Genomic DNA, 16,634 nt, shown 5'->3' on the forward strand with positions numbered 1-16,634 from the left:
TCATGGTGATGAGGTGGAACGGGAGATTCTCATGGTGATGAGGTGGAACGGGAGATTCTCATCATGATATGGTGGAACGGGAGATTCTCATGGTGATGAGGTGGAACGGGAGATTCTCATCATGATGAGGTGGAACGGGAGATTCTCATGGTGATGAGGTGGAACGGGAGATTCTCATGGTGATGAGGTGGAACGGGAGATTCTCATCATGATGAGGTGGAACGGGAGATTCTCATCATGATGAGGTGGAATGGGAGATTCTCATGGTGATGAGGTGGAACGGGATATTCTCATCATGATGAGGTGGAACGGGATATTCTCATCATGATGAGGTGGAACGGGAGATTCTCATGGTGATGAGGTGGAACGGGAGATTCTCATGGTGATGAGGTGGAACGGGAGATTCTCATGGTGATGAGGTGGAACGGGAGATTCTCATGGTGATGAGGTGGAACGGGAGATTCTCATGGTGATGAGGTGGAACGGGATATTCTCATGGTGATGAGGTGGAACGGGAGATTCTCATGGTGATGAGGTGGAACGGGAGATTCTCATCATGATGCGGTGGAACGGGAGATTCTCATGGTGATGAGGTGGAACGGGAGATTCTCATGGTGATGAGGTGGAACGGGAGATTCTCATGGTGATGGGGTGGAACGGGAGATTCTCATGGTGATCAGGTGGAACGGGAGATTCTCATCATGATGAGGTGGAACGGGAGATTCTCATGGTGATGGGGTGGAACGGGAGATTCTCATCATGATGAGGTGGAACGGGAGATTCTCATGGTGATGGGGTGGAACGGGAGATTCTCATGGTGATGAGGTGGAACGGGAGATTCTCATCATGATGAGGTGGAACGGGAGATTCTCATGGTGATGGGGTGGAACGGGAGATTCTCATGGTGATCAGGTGGAACGGGAGATTCTCATCATGATGAGGTGGAACGGGAGATTCTCATGGTGATGGGGTGGAACGGGAGATTCTCATGGTGATGAGGTGGAACGGGAGATTCTCATGGTGATGAGGTGGAACGGGAGATTCTCATGGTGATGGGGTGGAACGGGAGATTCTCATGGTGATGTGGTGGAACGGGAGATTCTCATGGTGATGGGGTGGAACGGGAGATTCTCATGGTGATGAGGTGGAACGGGAGATTCTCATGGTGATGAGGTGGAACGGGAGATTCTCATGGTGATCAGGTGGAACGGGAGATTCTCATGGTGATGTGGTGGAACGGGAGATTCTCATGGTGATGAGGTGGAACGGGAGATTCTCATGGTGATGAGGTGGAACGGGAGATTCTCATGGTGATCAGGTGGAACGGGAGATTCTCATCATGATGAGGTGGAACGGGAGATTCTCATGGTGATGAGGTGGAACGGGAGATTCTCATGGTGATGAGGTGGAACGGGAGATTCTCATCATGATGAGGTGGAACGGGAGATTCTCATGGTGATGGGGTGGAACGGGAGATTCTCATGGTGATGAGGTGGAACGGGAGATTCTCATGGTGATCAGGTGGAACGGGAGATTCTCATGGTGATGAGGTGGAACGGGAGATTCTCATGGTGATGAGGTGGAACGGGAGATTCTCATCATGATGAGGTGGAACGGGAGATTCTCATGGTGATGAGGTGGAACGGGAGATTCTCATGGTGATGGGGTGGAACGGGAGATTCTCATGGTGATGAGGTGGAACGGGAGATTCTCATGGTGATGAGGTGGAACGGGAGATTCTCATCATGATGAGGTGGAACGGGAGATTCTCATGGTGATGGGGTGGAACGGGAGATTCTCATGGTGATGAGGTGGAACGGGAGATTCTCATGGTGATGAGGTAGAACAGGAGATTCTCATGGTGATGAGGTGGAACGGGAGATTCTCATCATGATGAGGTGGAACGGGAGATTCTCATGGTCGACATAGAGCCAAATCTCTTAGAGATGCTTCCAACACCTTGGTAAATATTGGACCATGAATTGAAGCAGTTCTGAAAGAAAAGGAGGTCCACCTAGTACCTGGCAGCAGTACAACAGAAGCCAGTAAATGTATGTGAACATTTGTAACAGGGCGCCTGCTTATTCCTCCCAGCTCTGCGGATCGTCAGATGGGAACATGACACAGTGTTTTAAGCCACTCTCATCCAATAGCTTCTCCTCAGTTGCTGTAATTCAGGGCTGTGTCACACAAATAGCTCTCGAGATGGAAGAAACAGCCCAATTTCATCTTGTTGAATTGGTGAGGCATGTGTTATCAGGATGGCTCCCTGAGTGACTGTGAAAGCTAATTCAGATCCTTATCACAACTGTCTCATGGAGGATTGTAAGCACAGCACTAGCCGCCATGTTAAATCAGACAGGTGGAAGCGAACAGGTAATTGTCTCATGCTATAACCTTTTGTAAGGGACACCTGTTTAATGCAGCCACCTTCACCCTCCTACCTGAACCCCCCCTCACCCCAGTGAGGTGGAGCTGATGTGTGTCTGCTGAGGCTGCTGCTGTGCAGTAAATGGCAACAAAACGAAGAGAAAGGGCTGTAGCAGGGCGGGGGAGTATAGTCTGGGAAGTCCGAAATGGTTTTAAACAAAAACATGCTGAACTTAAATTCTGAAAAAGCTTTTTATATGTTCAGACGGCAGAGATGTGGGTGTGAATGTCATCACACGGGGGATGTGTGATGTTAACAGCTTGGATAGACACACGTCTAATATTCCAGGTGATATGACCTACACTGATATCAACGTGGTTATAGTTCATTATAATTTCATATATATATATATATATGTATATATATATATATATATATATATATATATATATATATATATATATATATATATATATATATATATATATATATATAAATATGCATGCAGGTAAGTAAGTATATACACGCAGGCAGACAGCACCAGCAGACACACAACAGCAGAAATTGTGCAGAGTCAAACACGAAGATGCCAGAGCCAAGCTACAACTCATCCATCACAACGTCATCTCTCCTGCTATAAATGCCATTAAATGAATGTTTTATTGTTGCTCGGACTCTGCAGCTCTCATACTGATAAAGCTCTGCTGGACCAAAGACCACAGGGCGAAGATCAATGTAGAAACCAAGTGTCATGGGTCAAGGGGGGAATGAAGGACTTATATTCCATGTAAGAGTTCAGCTATGGTCGTGTTACGCTATTTACAAAATTTTTTTGTCTTTTGATATATTTTGCTAATTTGATCTCTTACTGAGCATGTTTACAACATGTTAGTCTGACCAAAGACTACCAGGAAGTGAGGAAGGTCTGCCTGAAATGTCTGGGCTGTAAACAAAGTAATCAGAGTACATGACTGTCCGATGAATTCAGCACTTGCTATTTTCTGCATCACTCTTTCTGGCTGTTGCTATGGCAACAGTGTTGCTTTTAACCATGATGATGTGTTTAAATTTTTCGTATTTTTGAAGAATACTCGTCAGATCCGTCTGATCCAGTACAGTAACTGCTCCGCAGGGTTTCTGTGTGTTAGCGACCGGTCAGGCGTTGCAAACCCTCCATGTGACCAACATGGGAAAAGCCTGGTGGAATCACCGAGTTGGAAACCAGCTACGTTGTTCATCCTATCCAGAGTCAACCCACATATCAGAGATATCTGGGGTTTGTTGATCACGCTCCGTCCCACAGGCCACTGAAGTACATGTAAACATGCTATTCTCACCAATATCATATGAAAAATGAAGTTTTTCATATGATATTGGTCCAGTATTAGTATCTTCTTCTTTTTATCATTATTATTATTTGGTGCATTATTACTTTTGATGTTTTTAATTGTGCTTTAACAAAACTCAAGTAAAAGAGACATCTGTTGAGTAAACTCAGCTGTTCGTAGTGATGTGCAAAACTGTCGATTCTCTTTCCAATCAAAACCAAGCAGAGTCTACGGTGGTATGGACGATGCTAACAGTTTGTACTAAACAGCATGGTGATGCAAATTTTCCTCCATTTGCTAATTTATTCTTCCCTGAATAAAAAGCTCATCATGAACCCTGAACTATGGTGGATAAGAAGTGCAAATAAATAAACCAGAACAAATCTGAAAACAAAATGACACTTAGAAAACTGATTGGAAAACAAACAAAATTCTTCACATGGGTTCAGCATTTATCTTCAGTATTTATGGAAGAAAAGTTGGTATTTATGTTGAGAAAAGTGCCTGAAGGAGAAGCTGGCCAGCGCAGCTTCAGCTGGTGGCTTGGCCTTCTTCCTGCCTTAACAGATGATGTAAATATGTTCCACTTGACATGGAACCACTGTGTAAATGCTCCACACACTTTGAATTGGCAATGCAAAATAAAAAGATCCAAATCATCACTCCTAAGGATAAAGGGTGACGTCACGGCGGCTGTGTCCCTCATCTTGCTATGGACGGTATCAAACTGAGCCAGTCTTGTTCCGGCCGCCTCAGGAAGACGCTGCTCTGTGCAGCTGTTCATGCTGTTTAAACCTCCTTCTGAAAACTTTCCACTCATACAGAATACTATGATGTCCTGAAAAGATTTACATCATTTCAGCACAATGCAAGCAGTCATATGAACTGCTGATGACAGTAGTAGTGTAGTATGTAAATATTGCTTTCAGTAAGGCCCTCAAAACAAGAGTAAAGATGAGACGTTGTTGAAGGGTGAGATATGTCTTACATCAGATCTGAGTAAGGTGTAATTAATAAAAGAAAAATCCAGTGAAACGTCAGAAAACCCGTTTCTCCAGAAGTTTCTTGGTTTTATTCTGCATTAATGTGGACGCGGTAAGAACACCCTTCTGGCCTGGAAGCCTGCAATTAGACTCCCTGTTGCTGGTGACCTTTTCTTTCGGCTGCATTAGCAACGATGGAGGAGAAAAACAGAGAGCAAGAAAAAAGTTGCATTTGTATCCTTTTAGAACTACATGACCCTCCGACGGAAAGGGAAAACGTGAGGATGAGTAGCAGGTAAAAGGATTTTGTACATATGTAAGTGTTAGAAGTTTGTTTTCAGTTTTCATACACTGGTTACAAAATACAAGACATAAAATATCCATGAAACACAGACAAACGATCGAGTTGCTTTTAAAGACGTGAAGTTCCAGTGAACTGCTCACCGTCACTGCGGAGCACCAGTGGAGTGGGCGGACCCTGGACACGGGTCTTTGTGACGCTGTTGGTCACCACGCAGGTGTAATTTCCAACGTCGGACGGCTCCACCTTGGCGATGTACAGATTCCCCGTCTCCTGGGAGATGAAGCGGCGCGTGTCCTGCTTCACAAATGTCGGATACTCATTGAAAATCCAGGAAAATACCAGGTCTGTGAACAAAGAAGAGAGATTTGTTTATGTAAATGAGGGAAGGTGTCATGAAAGATGATGATGAGAAGTGAGATATTAAAGAAAGCTTCCTGACGTTGTCTTAGTCGTGGAGATGGTGACTAAATTAGAGCAGCTAGGGTGAAAATTGAAGATGGGCTCTGTGAGAGGTTGCAAATGAATATAATTATCTGTTCTAACTTCATATTGCCACGTTTTCATGTGGATGGGTTCCATATATGTACTAAGAGATTTAAGAGACACTCGGGCTTCTTCTGTCATCACTGATTAAAGCTCAGCAGTGATCATTTGCTATTATTCTAATGAACATAACATACACTCCTGGTCAGAGTTACTGCCACTTTAGTCAGGATACTTTCAGAAATGAATAACTGACCCTTCTTTATTAACAGCTGGAATGCTGTAATAAATCATCTGAAGGCAAAACACTGTCTGTAGCCCAGACAGTGTTTTGCCTTTACTGTGTGGCTGCATTCAGCAGCAGCCTGTAAAACCTCCCCGTAAGCACCTTGCTCCTGTAAACACGGTCTAAAGGTGTCAGGAAAAAAGCCAAACACTCTGGTTCTACAGGAAATTCCTCTTTATTCATCCAGATCCTCCGCTGTGCTCCACATGGTTGTGTAGCAGCAGCGTGGCTGATATACCACAGCTTTGTTTCATGTGCTTTTCTATAGTTATGATTTCACAGAAGGCCAGAGGTTAAGTCTTCATCTAACTAAATTAAAAGAAAACACTTTGGAAGCAGATGTGTCTTTATTTTTCTACTTTATGTTTACATGTTCTTGGAAGGCTGCAGGAGTGGATTTTCCCTCTGCAATGGCAGATGTTAGCTTTCTCTAGAGACTTTCAATGGGATTTAGGTCATGGCTCCTCACTGGCCCAGTTTCAGAGTCCGTCATTTTTTCTGCCACTGTTCACATGCGCTGCTGGATGTGCATCACACCGAGAAGACCGTGACACCTCAAATATACTTTTTCATATGAGATGATCAATCAACTTTATTATTTTTTGACTAATTAAAACAAAAGAAGAGCAAAAGAAGCAAAGTAGCACCATATTTTGGACAAAAGACTTCATCCTGCTGCGATGGACTGGCGAGCTGTCCAAGGTGTACCCTGCCTTTCACCCAAAGACTGCTGGGATAGGCTCCAGCTTCCCTGCGACCCTTCATCAGACTCAGCAGTTTGGATGATGAATGAATAACTTTATCATGAAGGAGTGTGAAGTATCTCTGTTCCTTGTTGAGAATATTAGTTCTGGCATTTTCAGTTGTGTGGTCCTCATTGGCCTTGTCCTGCAGAGCCCGATTGTCTAACGGTTTGGGTCTAATGGGGAGGGTCTAACGGATTGGGTCTAATGGGGAGGGTCTAACAGATTGGGTCTAATGGGGAGGGTCTAGCGGACTGGGTCTAATGGGGAGGGTCTAACGGTTTGGGTCTAATGGGGAGGGTCTAACGGTTTGGGTCTAATGGGGAGGGTCTAACGGTTTGGGTCTAATGGGGAGGGTCTAACGGTTTGGGTCTAATGGGGCGGGTCTAACGGTTTGGGTCTAATGGGGAGGGTCTAACGGTTTGGGTCTAATGGGGAGGATCTAACGGTTTGGGTCTAATGGGGAGGGTCTAATGGGGAGGGTCTAACAGACTGGGTCTAATGGTTTGGGTCTAATGGGGAGGGTCTAACAGACTGGGTCTAATGGTTTGGGTCTAATGGGGAGGGTCTAACAGACTGGGTCTAATGGTTTGGGTCTAATGGGGAGGGTCTAACAGACTGGGTCTAATGGTTTGGGTCTAATGGGGAGGGTCTAACAGACTGGGTCTAATGGTTTGGGTCTAATGGGGAGGGTCTAACAGACTGGGTCTAACGGTTTGGGTCTAATGGGGAGGGTCTAACGGTTTGGGTCTAATGGTTTGGATCTAATGGGGAGAGTCTAACAGACTGGGTCTAATGGTTTGGGTCTAATGGGGAGGGTCTAACAGACTGGGTCTAATGGTTTGGGTCTAATGGGGAGGGTCTAACAGACTGGGTCTAATGGTTTGGGTCTAATGGGGAGGGTCTAACAGACTGGGTCTAATGGTTTGGGTCTAATGGGGAGGGTCTAACAGACTGGGTCTAATGGTTTGGGTCTAATGGGGAGGGTCTAACAGACTGGGTCTAATGGTTTGGGTCTAATGGGGAGGGTCTAACGGTTTGGGTCTAATGGGGAGGGTCTAATGGGGAGGGTCTAACAGACTGGGTCTAATGGTTTGGGTCTAATGGGGAGGGTCTAACAGACTGGGTCTAATGGTTTGGGTCTAATGGGGAGGGTCTAACAGACTGGGTCTAATGGTTTGGGTCTAATGGGGAGGGTCTAACAGACTGGGTCTAATGGTTTGGGTCTAATGGGGAGGGTCTAATGGTTTGGGTCTAATGGGGAGGGTCTAATGGGGAGAGTCTAACAGACTGGGTCTAATGGTTTGGGTCTAATGGGGAGGGTCTAACAGACTGGGTCTAATGGGGAGGGTCTAATGGGGAGGGTCTAACAGACTGGGTCTAATGGTTTGGGTCTAATGGGGAGGGTCTAACAGACTGGGTCTAATGGTTTGGGTCTAATGGGGAGGGTCTAACAGACTGGGTCTAATGGTTTGGGTCTAATGGGGAGGGTCTAACAGACTGGGTCTAATGGTTTGGGTCTAATGGGGAGGGTCTAATGGTTTGGGTCTAATGGGGAGGGTCTAATGGGGAGAGTCTAACAGACTGGGTCTAATGGTTTGGGTCTAATGGGGAGGGTCTAACAGACTGGGTCTAATGGTTTGGGTCTAATGGGGAGGGTCTAACGGTTTGGGTCTAATGGGGAGGGTCTAACAGACTGGGTCTAATGGTTTGGGTCTAATGGGGAGGGTCTAACGGTTTGGGTCTAATGGGGAGGGTCTAACAGACTGGGTCTAATGGTTTGGGTCTAATGGGGAGAGTCTAACAGACTGGGTCTAATGGTTTGGGTCTAATGGGGAGGGTCTAACAGACTGGGTCTAATGGTTTGGGTCTAATGGGGAGAGTCTAACAGACTGGGTCTAATGGTTTGGGTCTAATGGGGAGGGTCTAACAGACTGGGTCTAATGGAGAGGGTACGGTAAAGACCAAAGACTGGAACCCCCATGCGGGGGTGATCCAGGTCTGCTCGATGCTGTTTGGAGATCTTAATTGTTTTTTCTCTTCACACAATTCATTCCAAGTCCTGCAGAAGTCTCTCTTTCAGTTTAATCGCAGCATGAAAGTTTTCTAACTATGAAACATGTTGTAAAGAAAACAGCTGAAAAGCCTCCTGATCTTTGGCGATTGCCTCCTTCTCAGTAAATCAAATGAAGTACTTGACATTTTTTCAGTCAAATCAAATCAACAACATGGATAACTGTTTCAGCACACTTTCTGATCTTGCCCTTTCTTTCTTTCTTTCTGTTGACTAAATAAAGTTCTTAGCTTGTTATTGTCCAGCCTTGAATGAGGGCCACCAAGCGGCATTAACACATAGAAAACTGTTCAGATCAGCAGGACTGACATCACTTACCTCGGCTGAACTTAAATTAAGATCATTCTCAGTAATATCATTACATGATTAGACACAGCTGTATTGTCAGTAACACATATAATACTAACCAACTGGGCATAATCCCCACTTATACAACACTCTGCAATATATTATTCAAAAAGTTAAATGTACTTGTGTGCAATATTTCACATTTGACCTGAACTCATGAATAATCTGTTTACATCTCAACATTTCAGTCACAACTTGGAACCATGCAGATGTCTGCTGTATCACTAAAAGTTGGTGCAAATCATGAAACATTCTTAATGAAAATTTCAGCTTTTTTTCCAAAGCTGAAAGACTTCGTGATTTCCAAAACAAACAAACAAACAAACAAACTTTTTAAAAGTCTTAAATCAATAAACAATTAGCAGTGAGTCTAATTTAACCATCAATACTCTTAATTGTCAGACAGCAGCAGTGTTTAAAGTTTTCGAATGGATTGTGAAAAGGTGGGAAAGCAACTCATTTAATCATAGTTATCTGATTGGTTAGAGGCAAGACAAAGAGAAAAGACTTCCATTTATGCATTTATCTGCTTCATTAGGCTTCTGATTTGAGATCATAAGAAGCTTTAAAAAAGAAGAAGTCATTAAAAAAGCCAATGACCTTTGTAATTATTGGGAATTCACTAAAGTAATGAAAATTATTCTTTAATTAGTATGTAATAATAATTAAGGACCGTATTCTACACAAGAATAAATTAAGTAACTATTAGACTCCATTTAACTGGTCAATAATCCAATTTAGCGTGAGCTTGTCTTTAAATTGAGACAGATGTTGAGCTGAGGCAGGAAAGGTGTCTTCAGATCTAACATACCCAGTACAGCTTACAGATCGGCCATTTCCACCAGTTCCTCCCCATCATTCAGACGCTGACACCATCCCTACTGCCACCTTTACGGGGAAATCAGAAATGATTGCCGAGCAGAGTGTTGCTCTGGCATCTAAAATGAGATCTAACCTCATTTTTACAACCTTGGACTCCTACAATTTCAGAAAATGAGCATCATATGTGCTGCACATGCGAGCAGACAGAAACTGCATGTTAGTTACACTGTTATAATGTATGCATTGATTTTTTTCAGCATCTGTGAGGTGAAAATTGGATTTGGAATATCAGTGACTTACAATGTATGTTTGAGATTGACTCCTCAACTGTTTTTTCAAGTGATCAATATCTGCTGATCACACCTCGGTGCTGGGATCTAATATGCAGCTCTGAGTCTTGCTGCAGGCTCATTTACAGCTACTTTTGCTGCTGAGCTTCATCAAACCCTACCACTTGTCAGTGGACTTGCAATTAGACCAAATGGTCTTTGAGGAAGCCTTCTGTTTGCCTCCCAAGCTGCTTGGCCGTTTATCCCAGCTGGATCCCGAACTCCTGCTGGCTGAGAGAAGGTGTACCGATGGGGCTGAACACAGCGATGGCAAAGCAGATGTCCATGGGGACGAGGGGACACTTCAAGGCATGACAAGGCATGTTGTTTGTGTTTGTTTCCTCTTCAGTGCTTTTGAGCCATGGCTGCACCTGCTCTCGCTCTCGGTTTAAAACTCATGTTACTACACGGCGCAACACGAGCTGCGGAATACTGGAGAGACCAAAAACACGAGTTGTTTCACACAGCTGGCTGAAAGGCCTGTTCTAAATCATCCAGGGCATTGATTTCATGGCTTACCAAGCTCCGTAGGTAAAAAAAGAAAACATTCCCAATGGAAATTGAAAAAAAAAATTGGGGTACTTTGCCGCATTATATTCACTGCCATGGTAACACCACAGCTTGAAAATGAGCCACTGGCATGGGCCAAGGTCTAAGGAGTGATGTTAGAAATGTTTCAGACGTTGCAATAATCTTGCAGTTTAAGTGTTTGTAAATCCCTTTCCTCTCGGGTCTATTTTATCTGTCATCCTAAACATGAAGAGTTCTTTGTGGTTCCCCTCTTGGTTATAGATCACTTTGCAGCAGTCAGAATGAGTAAAGCTGCCGCACTCACAGAAGGAGACGGAGGAGTGGCTTTAAAGAGCAGGCCTAAATGAATATTCAAAGAGTGAACAGGATGTGCAAGTAAAACATGCCCTTCTCTTTGCAGAGATAAGATCAAGCCAAGAAAGAATTGTGATGATGCACAGAAGCAAGACAAAGACAGAGACGGTGAAGCTAATGTATGGCTGTCATCCTTTGATAAGATGAAAAGGAAATGATTTCATCCAGCTGGTGAATACAAACCATCAGCCACTTGTTCCCCAGCAGGCATGGATCACAAAGCAAAGGTTTGCAGATATATGCCAGATAGCAAACCATGTTTGCTCCAAATGTGGGCCATGACTGGGCCATCACCACCAGAAGTGGATTCAGGCCAAATGTGGCCCAGTTGCATTTTCTATCTGGGAAACCAAAACAATCTCTTAGAGATGCTCAGCTGCTATAAGAGATAGTTGTGGGATATTTTCTAAGCATTTTCTTGAATTTGTAGTCTTGAATCTGTGTTTGGGTGGAAAACTGGCAGAACTGCAGATTGATATTTGTGATAATATTTTCATTAATTTCATTCTAACTGTAAGCGAGTATTATCTCCCAACCCAACCAGTAACAAGAGAATCAGAAGAAGAAATGTGAGGGACGGTGGAGAACTGGGACAAGTCCCAAACAGCTGTCTCTGGGATGGTATCTGGTGTGGTGACGCCTCCATTTGCCCTCTTCTACCCCCAACATGCACTTTTATGGGGGTTTTATCCTGCCAGATATCAGTTGTGTGTCTGGTGGATTTGAAAGCATTAATTGTTGCTTTCAAGCTCAAATCTTGTACTGCTCTCTCTCAAAACCCTCTGCTCACACTCTAAAGGTCTCTGCTTGCATGCAAATACATTTTGCTGGCCTCAAAACAACCTTTCTGCTCTCAAATTGCTACAAACGTTCTTCTCTTAAGATTCAGTCCTTCCCTTATTCTCTGCTTGCTGTCAAAATTTCTCCTCAGGTTTTTTCTGCCAAACATCCGCTAACCAATAGGAAGCCTGGTTTAAAGTGGAATAAAAAAAGAGGACAATGTGAAACTTCTATCCTGGCCTGTTTTGTTGACACATGACAGAAAATAATGACATGCTAGCGATAAGTCTGTACACACATGACCACCGTCAATCACATTTTCATTTGTTCAACATTCACTTTTTAATCTTTTTTATGAACATTTGGGTCTAAACTTTATATCTGCTTTCAATGGTTCCATATTTATGGTCTTTGCCGTATTTCTGCCACAATCTTCACTACGGTGTCTGTGAATGGACAAACAGCTGTGGTTGTGAAGTAGGAACCCTCTGAGTACCAGCTTCGTCTTTTCGGGGCCAAAATTTGGCTAAATTATTGCATCATACAGCAACATTAAGTTGCCAACATTATGTATGGAGAAGTTTTGTCCATTGAAAGCTACCGTCCATTCAATGTGCCATTTGAAGTGATTTCTATGCCTGTCTAGATGTCAGTAAGTCTTACACAGTGTACCTTTAACAGTAAAAAAAACTATTGTCTAATTCTATTCAATTTTAATAATCAATTAAATCAGGACTTTTTTTTGTTTTTTGACAGATGGACTGATGGCAAATCGGGAATTGGAAATTGGGATTACAAGGACAAACTGAGAGGGGTTGACAAGGGCAAAGAAACATAATCTGAATGCCTACAGACCATGGTCAAAATGAACGCAGTTTATCACATTCAACTATTTTTTGTTGTAAATCTTAAAGCATCACTAGTAAACCTCCACCACTTAAATGCTTAGCATCACACCCACTTTCTGCAACACAAGCATGCTCAGAATACCATGAGTAAAGTGACCTTAGTGGGCAAATTGGCATACTGAAATATTAACTTAATTATGTACTTGAACATGTGAGAAATGAGCTCGTTTCCATGTGAATTATGTACAGCGGATGTGCCACTCAATGCTCAACACCTGAATTATGTCAGAACATTTAACTCTCATATAACTGCTATTTCTAAACAATCCCCATCATTTTAAGGCCAGTAATGATCAGGATGGTGCTGGAAACAAGTTCAGGTGGAATTAAAGGTAGGTGATGATAACTGAACAAACCAGCAGAGCAGACATAAAGGATTGGGACTCTTACAGTCAGTGACATCAAGCACCAGGCATGTTTTTGTTTCTTCTAATGTGATTAATTTCTACACAACACAGACACTGGTCTGCTTCTCATCCTCCTGCTGCCATCCCCAAACTGAGCCAGACACTAACACTGTCCCCGAGGGTGGGGGCGGGTTACGTTCCTCTCGCTCAATGCAATACATATTCATTTGAACACAGTCAACCATTATGACAGGCCTGAAAAACAACAACAACAAAAAAATTGGTTTTGCCAGCAGACAAAGCTGCAGTCTGTCAAAACAACAGAGTTGTGGCGTTTTAATGTTCCGTCCGGACGTCATGGCCTCCTGATATATGACCAGCAACAGCTGCTTGATTCACTTAATATTAATACTCATGTAAGGGCACAGGACTGGGATGTGGCCATGCATGCAAATAAATAAACACATGCACTTTACTAGGCTTAATGATTCGTTGGTTGGTGGCTTTGTGTCAAACAGGATGAAAGACATTCATCAGGTACAACACGAACTTTTCCCAATTACACCCAGAGTCACAGAGAGGAGAACAACGCTGAGGCCCAAAGGGAACATAAAATTAGTGTTTAGTCCTACACAATCTTATTCTTTCATTCAAGCCTTTCTTGACTGGACACTCCAACCTAACGCAGCAGCAGACACACACAAAGCTCTGCACATGCTACGTACCAAATGTCAGAGGGAAGGCTCCAACAAGCATTAGCATGCAAATGAAATATAATGTAAACCGCAAACAAAAACATGTCTGCTTGACAGCCTCTGCTCATTTCTCCACACAAACAAGGTGTTGTATGAAAGCAGAGACTCTGCTGGCTACATAGACGTCTGTCTCGTCGCTGTGGGACAGAAACTCTGGCAGCTAGCAGCTAACAACTACAATCACGCACCACATCAAAACGTTGTACTCTAAAAACTCCGCTAGTCTGTCTCCTGTGACTGCCTTAGTATGAGATGAATTCTGAATGTCCTGCAGGTTTCCATGGAGATGAAGGTCCTGCAGGTTTCCATGGAGATGAAGGTCCTGCCGATTTCCACAGAGATGAAGGTCCTGCTAGTTTCCACGGAGATGAAGGTCCTGCTAGTTTCCATGGAGATGAAGGTCCTGCCAGTTTCCATGGAGATGAAGGTCCTGCTGGTTTCCATGGAGATGAAGGTCCTGCCGGTTTCCATGGGAATGAAGGAGGATTTATAGTGAAGTATTCTCTCTTCCTGTCATAAACTCTCTGGTCTTCACGTCTTCCTGGACCCTCACGGTGTTTCTAACTGAATGTGGGTTCTATCCCTGGAATCTCCTGACTCTGACCATTGATAGACGTGTCTATCATCAACTCACACAGTCCAAGCACTCGTTCATAACCAGAGCTATGAATGAGTGCAGGCCCCTTTCCTGAGGGATGAGAATCAGCACCTCCAAATCTGAGACCATGGTCCTCAGCCGGAATAGGGTGGATTGTCCTCTCCGGGTCGGGAGTCAGGTCCTGCCTCAAGTGGAGGAGTTTAAATATCTCGGGGTCTTGTTCACAAGTGAGGGAAGGATGGAGCGCGAGATTGACAGACGGATCGGTGTGGCGTCTGCAGTAATGCGGACTCTGCGCCGGTCTGTCGTGGTGAAGAAGGAGCTGAGCCAGAAGGCGAAGCTCTCGATTTATCAGTCGATCTACATTCCTACCCTCACCTATGGTCATGAGCTGTGGGTCGTGACCGAAAGAAGGAGATCTCGTATACAGGCAGCTGAAATGAGTTTCCTCTGCAGGGTGGCCGGGCTCTCCCTTAGAGATAGGGTGAGGAGCTCGGTCATCCGGGAGGAGATCAGAGTAGAGCCGCTGCTCCTCCGCATCGAGAGGAACCAGTTGAGGTGGCTCGGGCATCTGGTCAGGATGCCTCCTGGACCTCCCTGGTGAGGTGTTCCAGGCACGTCCCTCTGGGAGGAGACCCCGGGGAAGACCCAGGACACGCTGGAGGGATTATATCTCTCGGCTGGCCTGGGAACGCCTCGGGATCCCCCCCGCAGAGTTGGCAAATGTGGCTGGGAAGAGGGAAGTCTGGGCTTCCCTGCTTAGGCTGCTGCCCCCGCGACCCGACCCCGGATAAGCGGCAGAAGATGGATGGATGGATGGATGGACTCCGGCTTCCTCCCTCCATCCAGTGGCGCATCTTTGGTGAACTGGTCACAGTGGAATGTGAGCGTGAATGATTGTCTCAGGTTCGGCCCTGCGATGGTCCAGTGACCTGACCAGGTGTACCTGCGATCACTGCTGGGATTGGAACTCGCAGCATAGAAATGAATGAATGAGCCATTTACATTTTGTAATCTCACACGTATTTACACATCAGGATTATACATACAGCTCTTCTAGTTGTCAAGTCACGATTTATTTATTTTAGCTTCATCATTTTGGAGGCAGAACGAACAGCCCTCGTCGAGGAAAAGTTCAGAGAACATCTTGCAAAGAATGCCTCAAAATATCTCAAAATGTTTGCTTAAAAGAAAAAAGGAAACTTGGAGACTCCTCTAGTGTTAACCTAGCCTCCCTCCCCTCCGCATTACTGAGTGCAGCTCTTTCAAAACTCCTCCAGGCTCCAAGAACCTTGTGATCCACTATTTCCTTTACAGGACCAGACAGGATGCACATGCTCAGTGCTTTCAAGGCCTCGGGTGGGAGGAGAAACAAGGACAACACACACACACACATACACACACACACACACACACACACACACACACACACACACACACACTTGTAAAATAAATAAATAAAAAAAACTGTTAGGAGAGACACACAAGTGTCTTTCAGTAGTGAGTGCTTAAAGGTCTCTCCCCATTAGAAAACAGAGGTCAGAAGCATCGCGTAGCCGACTAAACGCAGTAATGGTGTAGTGGAGGGCGCGCGGCCGGGTCACGCTGCCAGCCTGGTAATGCGGTTGGCTTTGAAAAAGACAGACAATGACAGCCTCTCAGCATGTTGGCTGTGTCTGATCCGCAGTGATAGACATAAAGGGAACGGGACCGCACATTTAGGACAAACAGACATTTCTGAGGCGGCATGGTTCAGAAAAAAACTAACAAAAAGAAAGGATAGACTCTGACGAGGACGTGCTAATCCATTCTTCTTCTTCACGTCTGCAGACAGTAATTACCACACATCTCTGGCATGTCGTACAGTTAGAGGGGACATGAATGCAGCATCCTGCCCAGTCTTCCTGCTGGACCCTGGCCTGGCTGGGAGGGCCCTTCTGGAGCCGGTAAATTATACAGGTAATGTTCGAAGCTATAGAGTAGGATATAATAGCTGCCCTTGTGGAGATGGATTCTGTGCTGCATGGTGAAAATTCTCATGTCTGATCTTACAGATGAACTGCTGCAACTCAGTCTGCTGCATAAAATCTGAACTAAGTTTCATTTTAGTGATGCAGTCACATGTTAATGATTGCTGCCTCTGCAGTGTCCACATACGCTAAACTAAGACTTCATGCAGAGCTTTGTCAACGTCCCACTCAGATGGAGCTCTGGACTCTGCAACACCTTCATCTGTTTAGTTTTCAGACATCCTGCTGCTGTGTTTGGGATCTTTAGACCTCATTCATTT

At 44.6% G+C, this 16,634-nt stretch overlaps 1 protein-coding gene across 1 annotated transcript in view; it reads right to left on the reverse strand.

Moving 5' to 3' along the window:
• Window positions 1–16,634, reverse strand: part of LOC306757794 (contactin-4-like) — a gene marked incomplete at both ends in the record, with an annotated part of 220,075 nt that overhangs the window by 95,537 nt on the left and 107,904 nt on the right. The window contains one exon of the mRNA XM_079242929.1: window positions 5,127–5,330. Coding sequence (XP_079099055.1) covers window positions 5,127–5,330 — 204 coding nt within the window. The remainder of the gene's footprint in view (window positions 1–5,126; window positions 5,331–16,634) is intronic.

Source organism: Telmatherina bonti (genome assembly GCF_933228915.1).
Source record: "Telmatherina bonti genome assembly, chromosome: 6".
Taxonomy (NCBI): Eukaryota; Metazoa; Chordata; class Actinopteri; order Atheriniformes; family Telmatherinidae; genus Telmatherina; species Telmatherina bonti.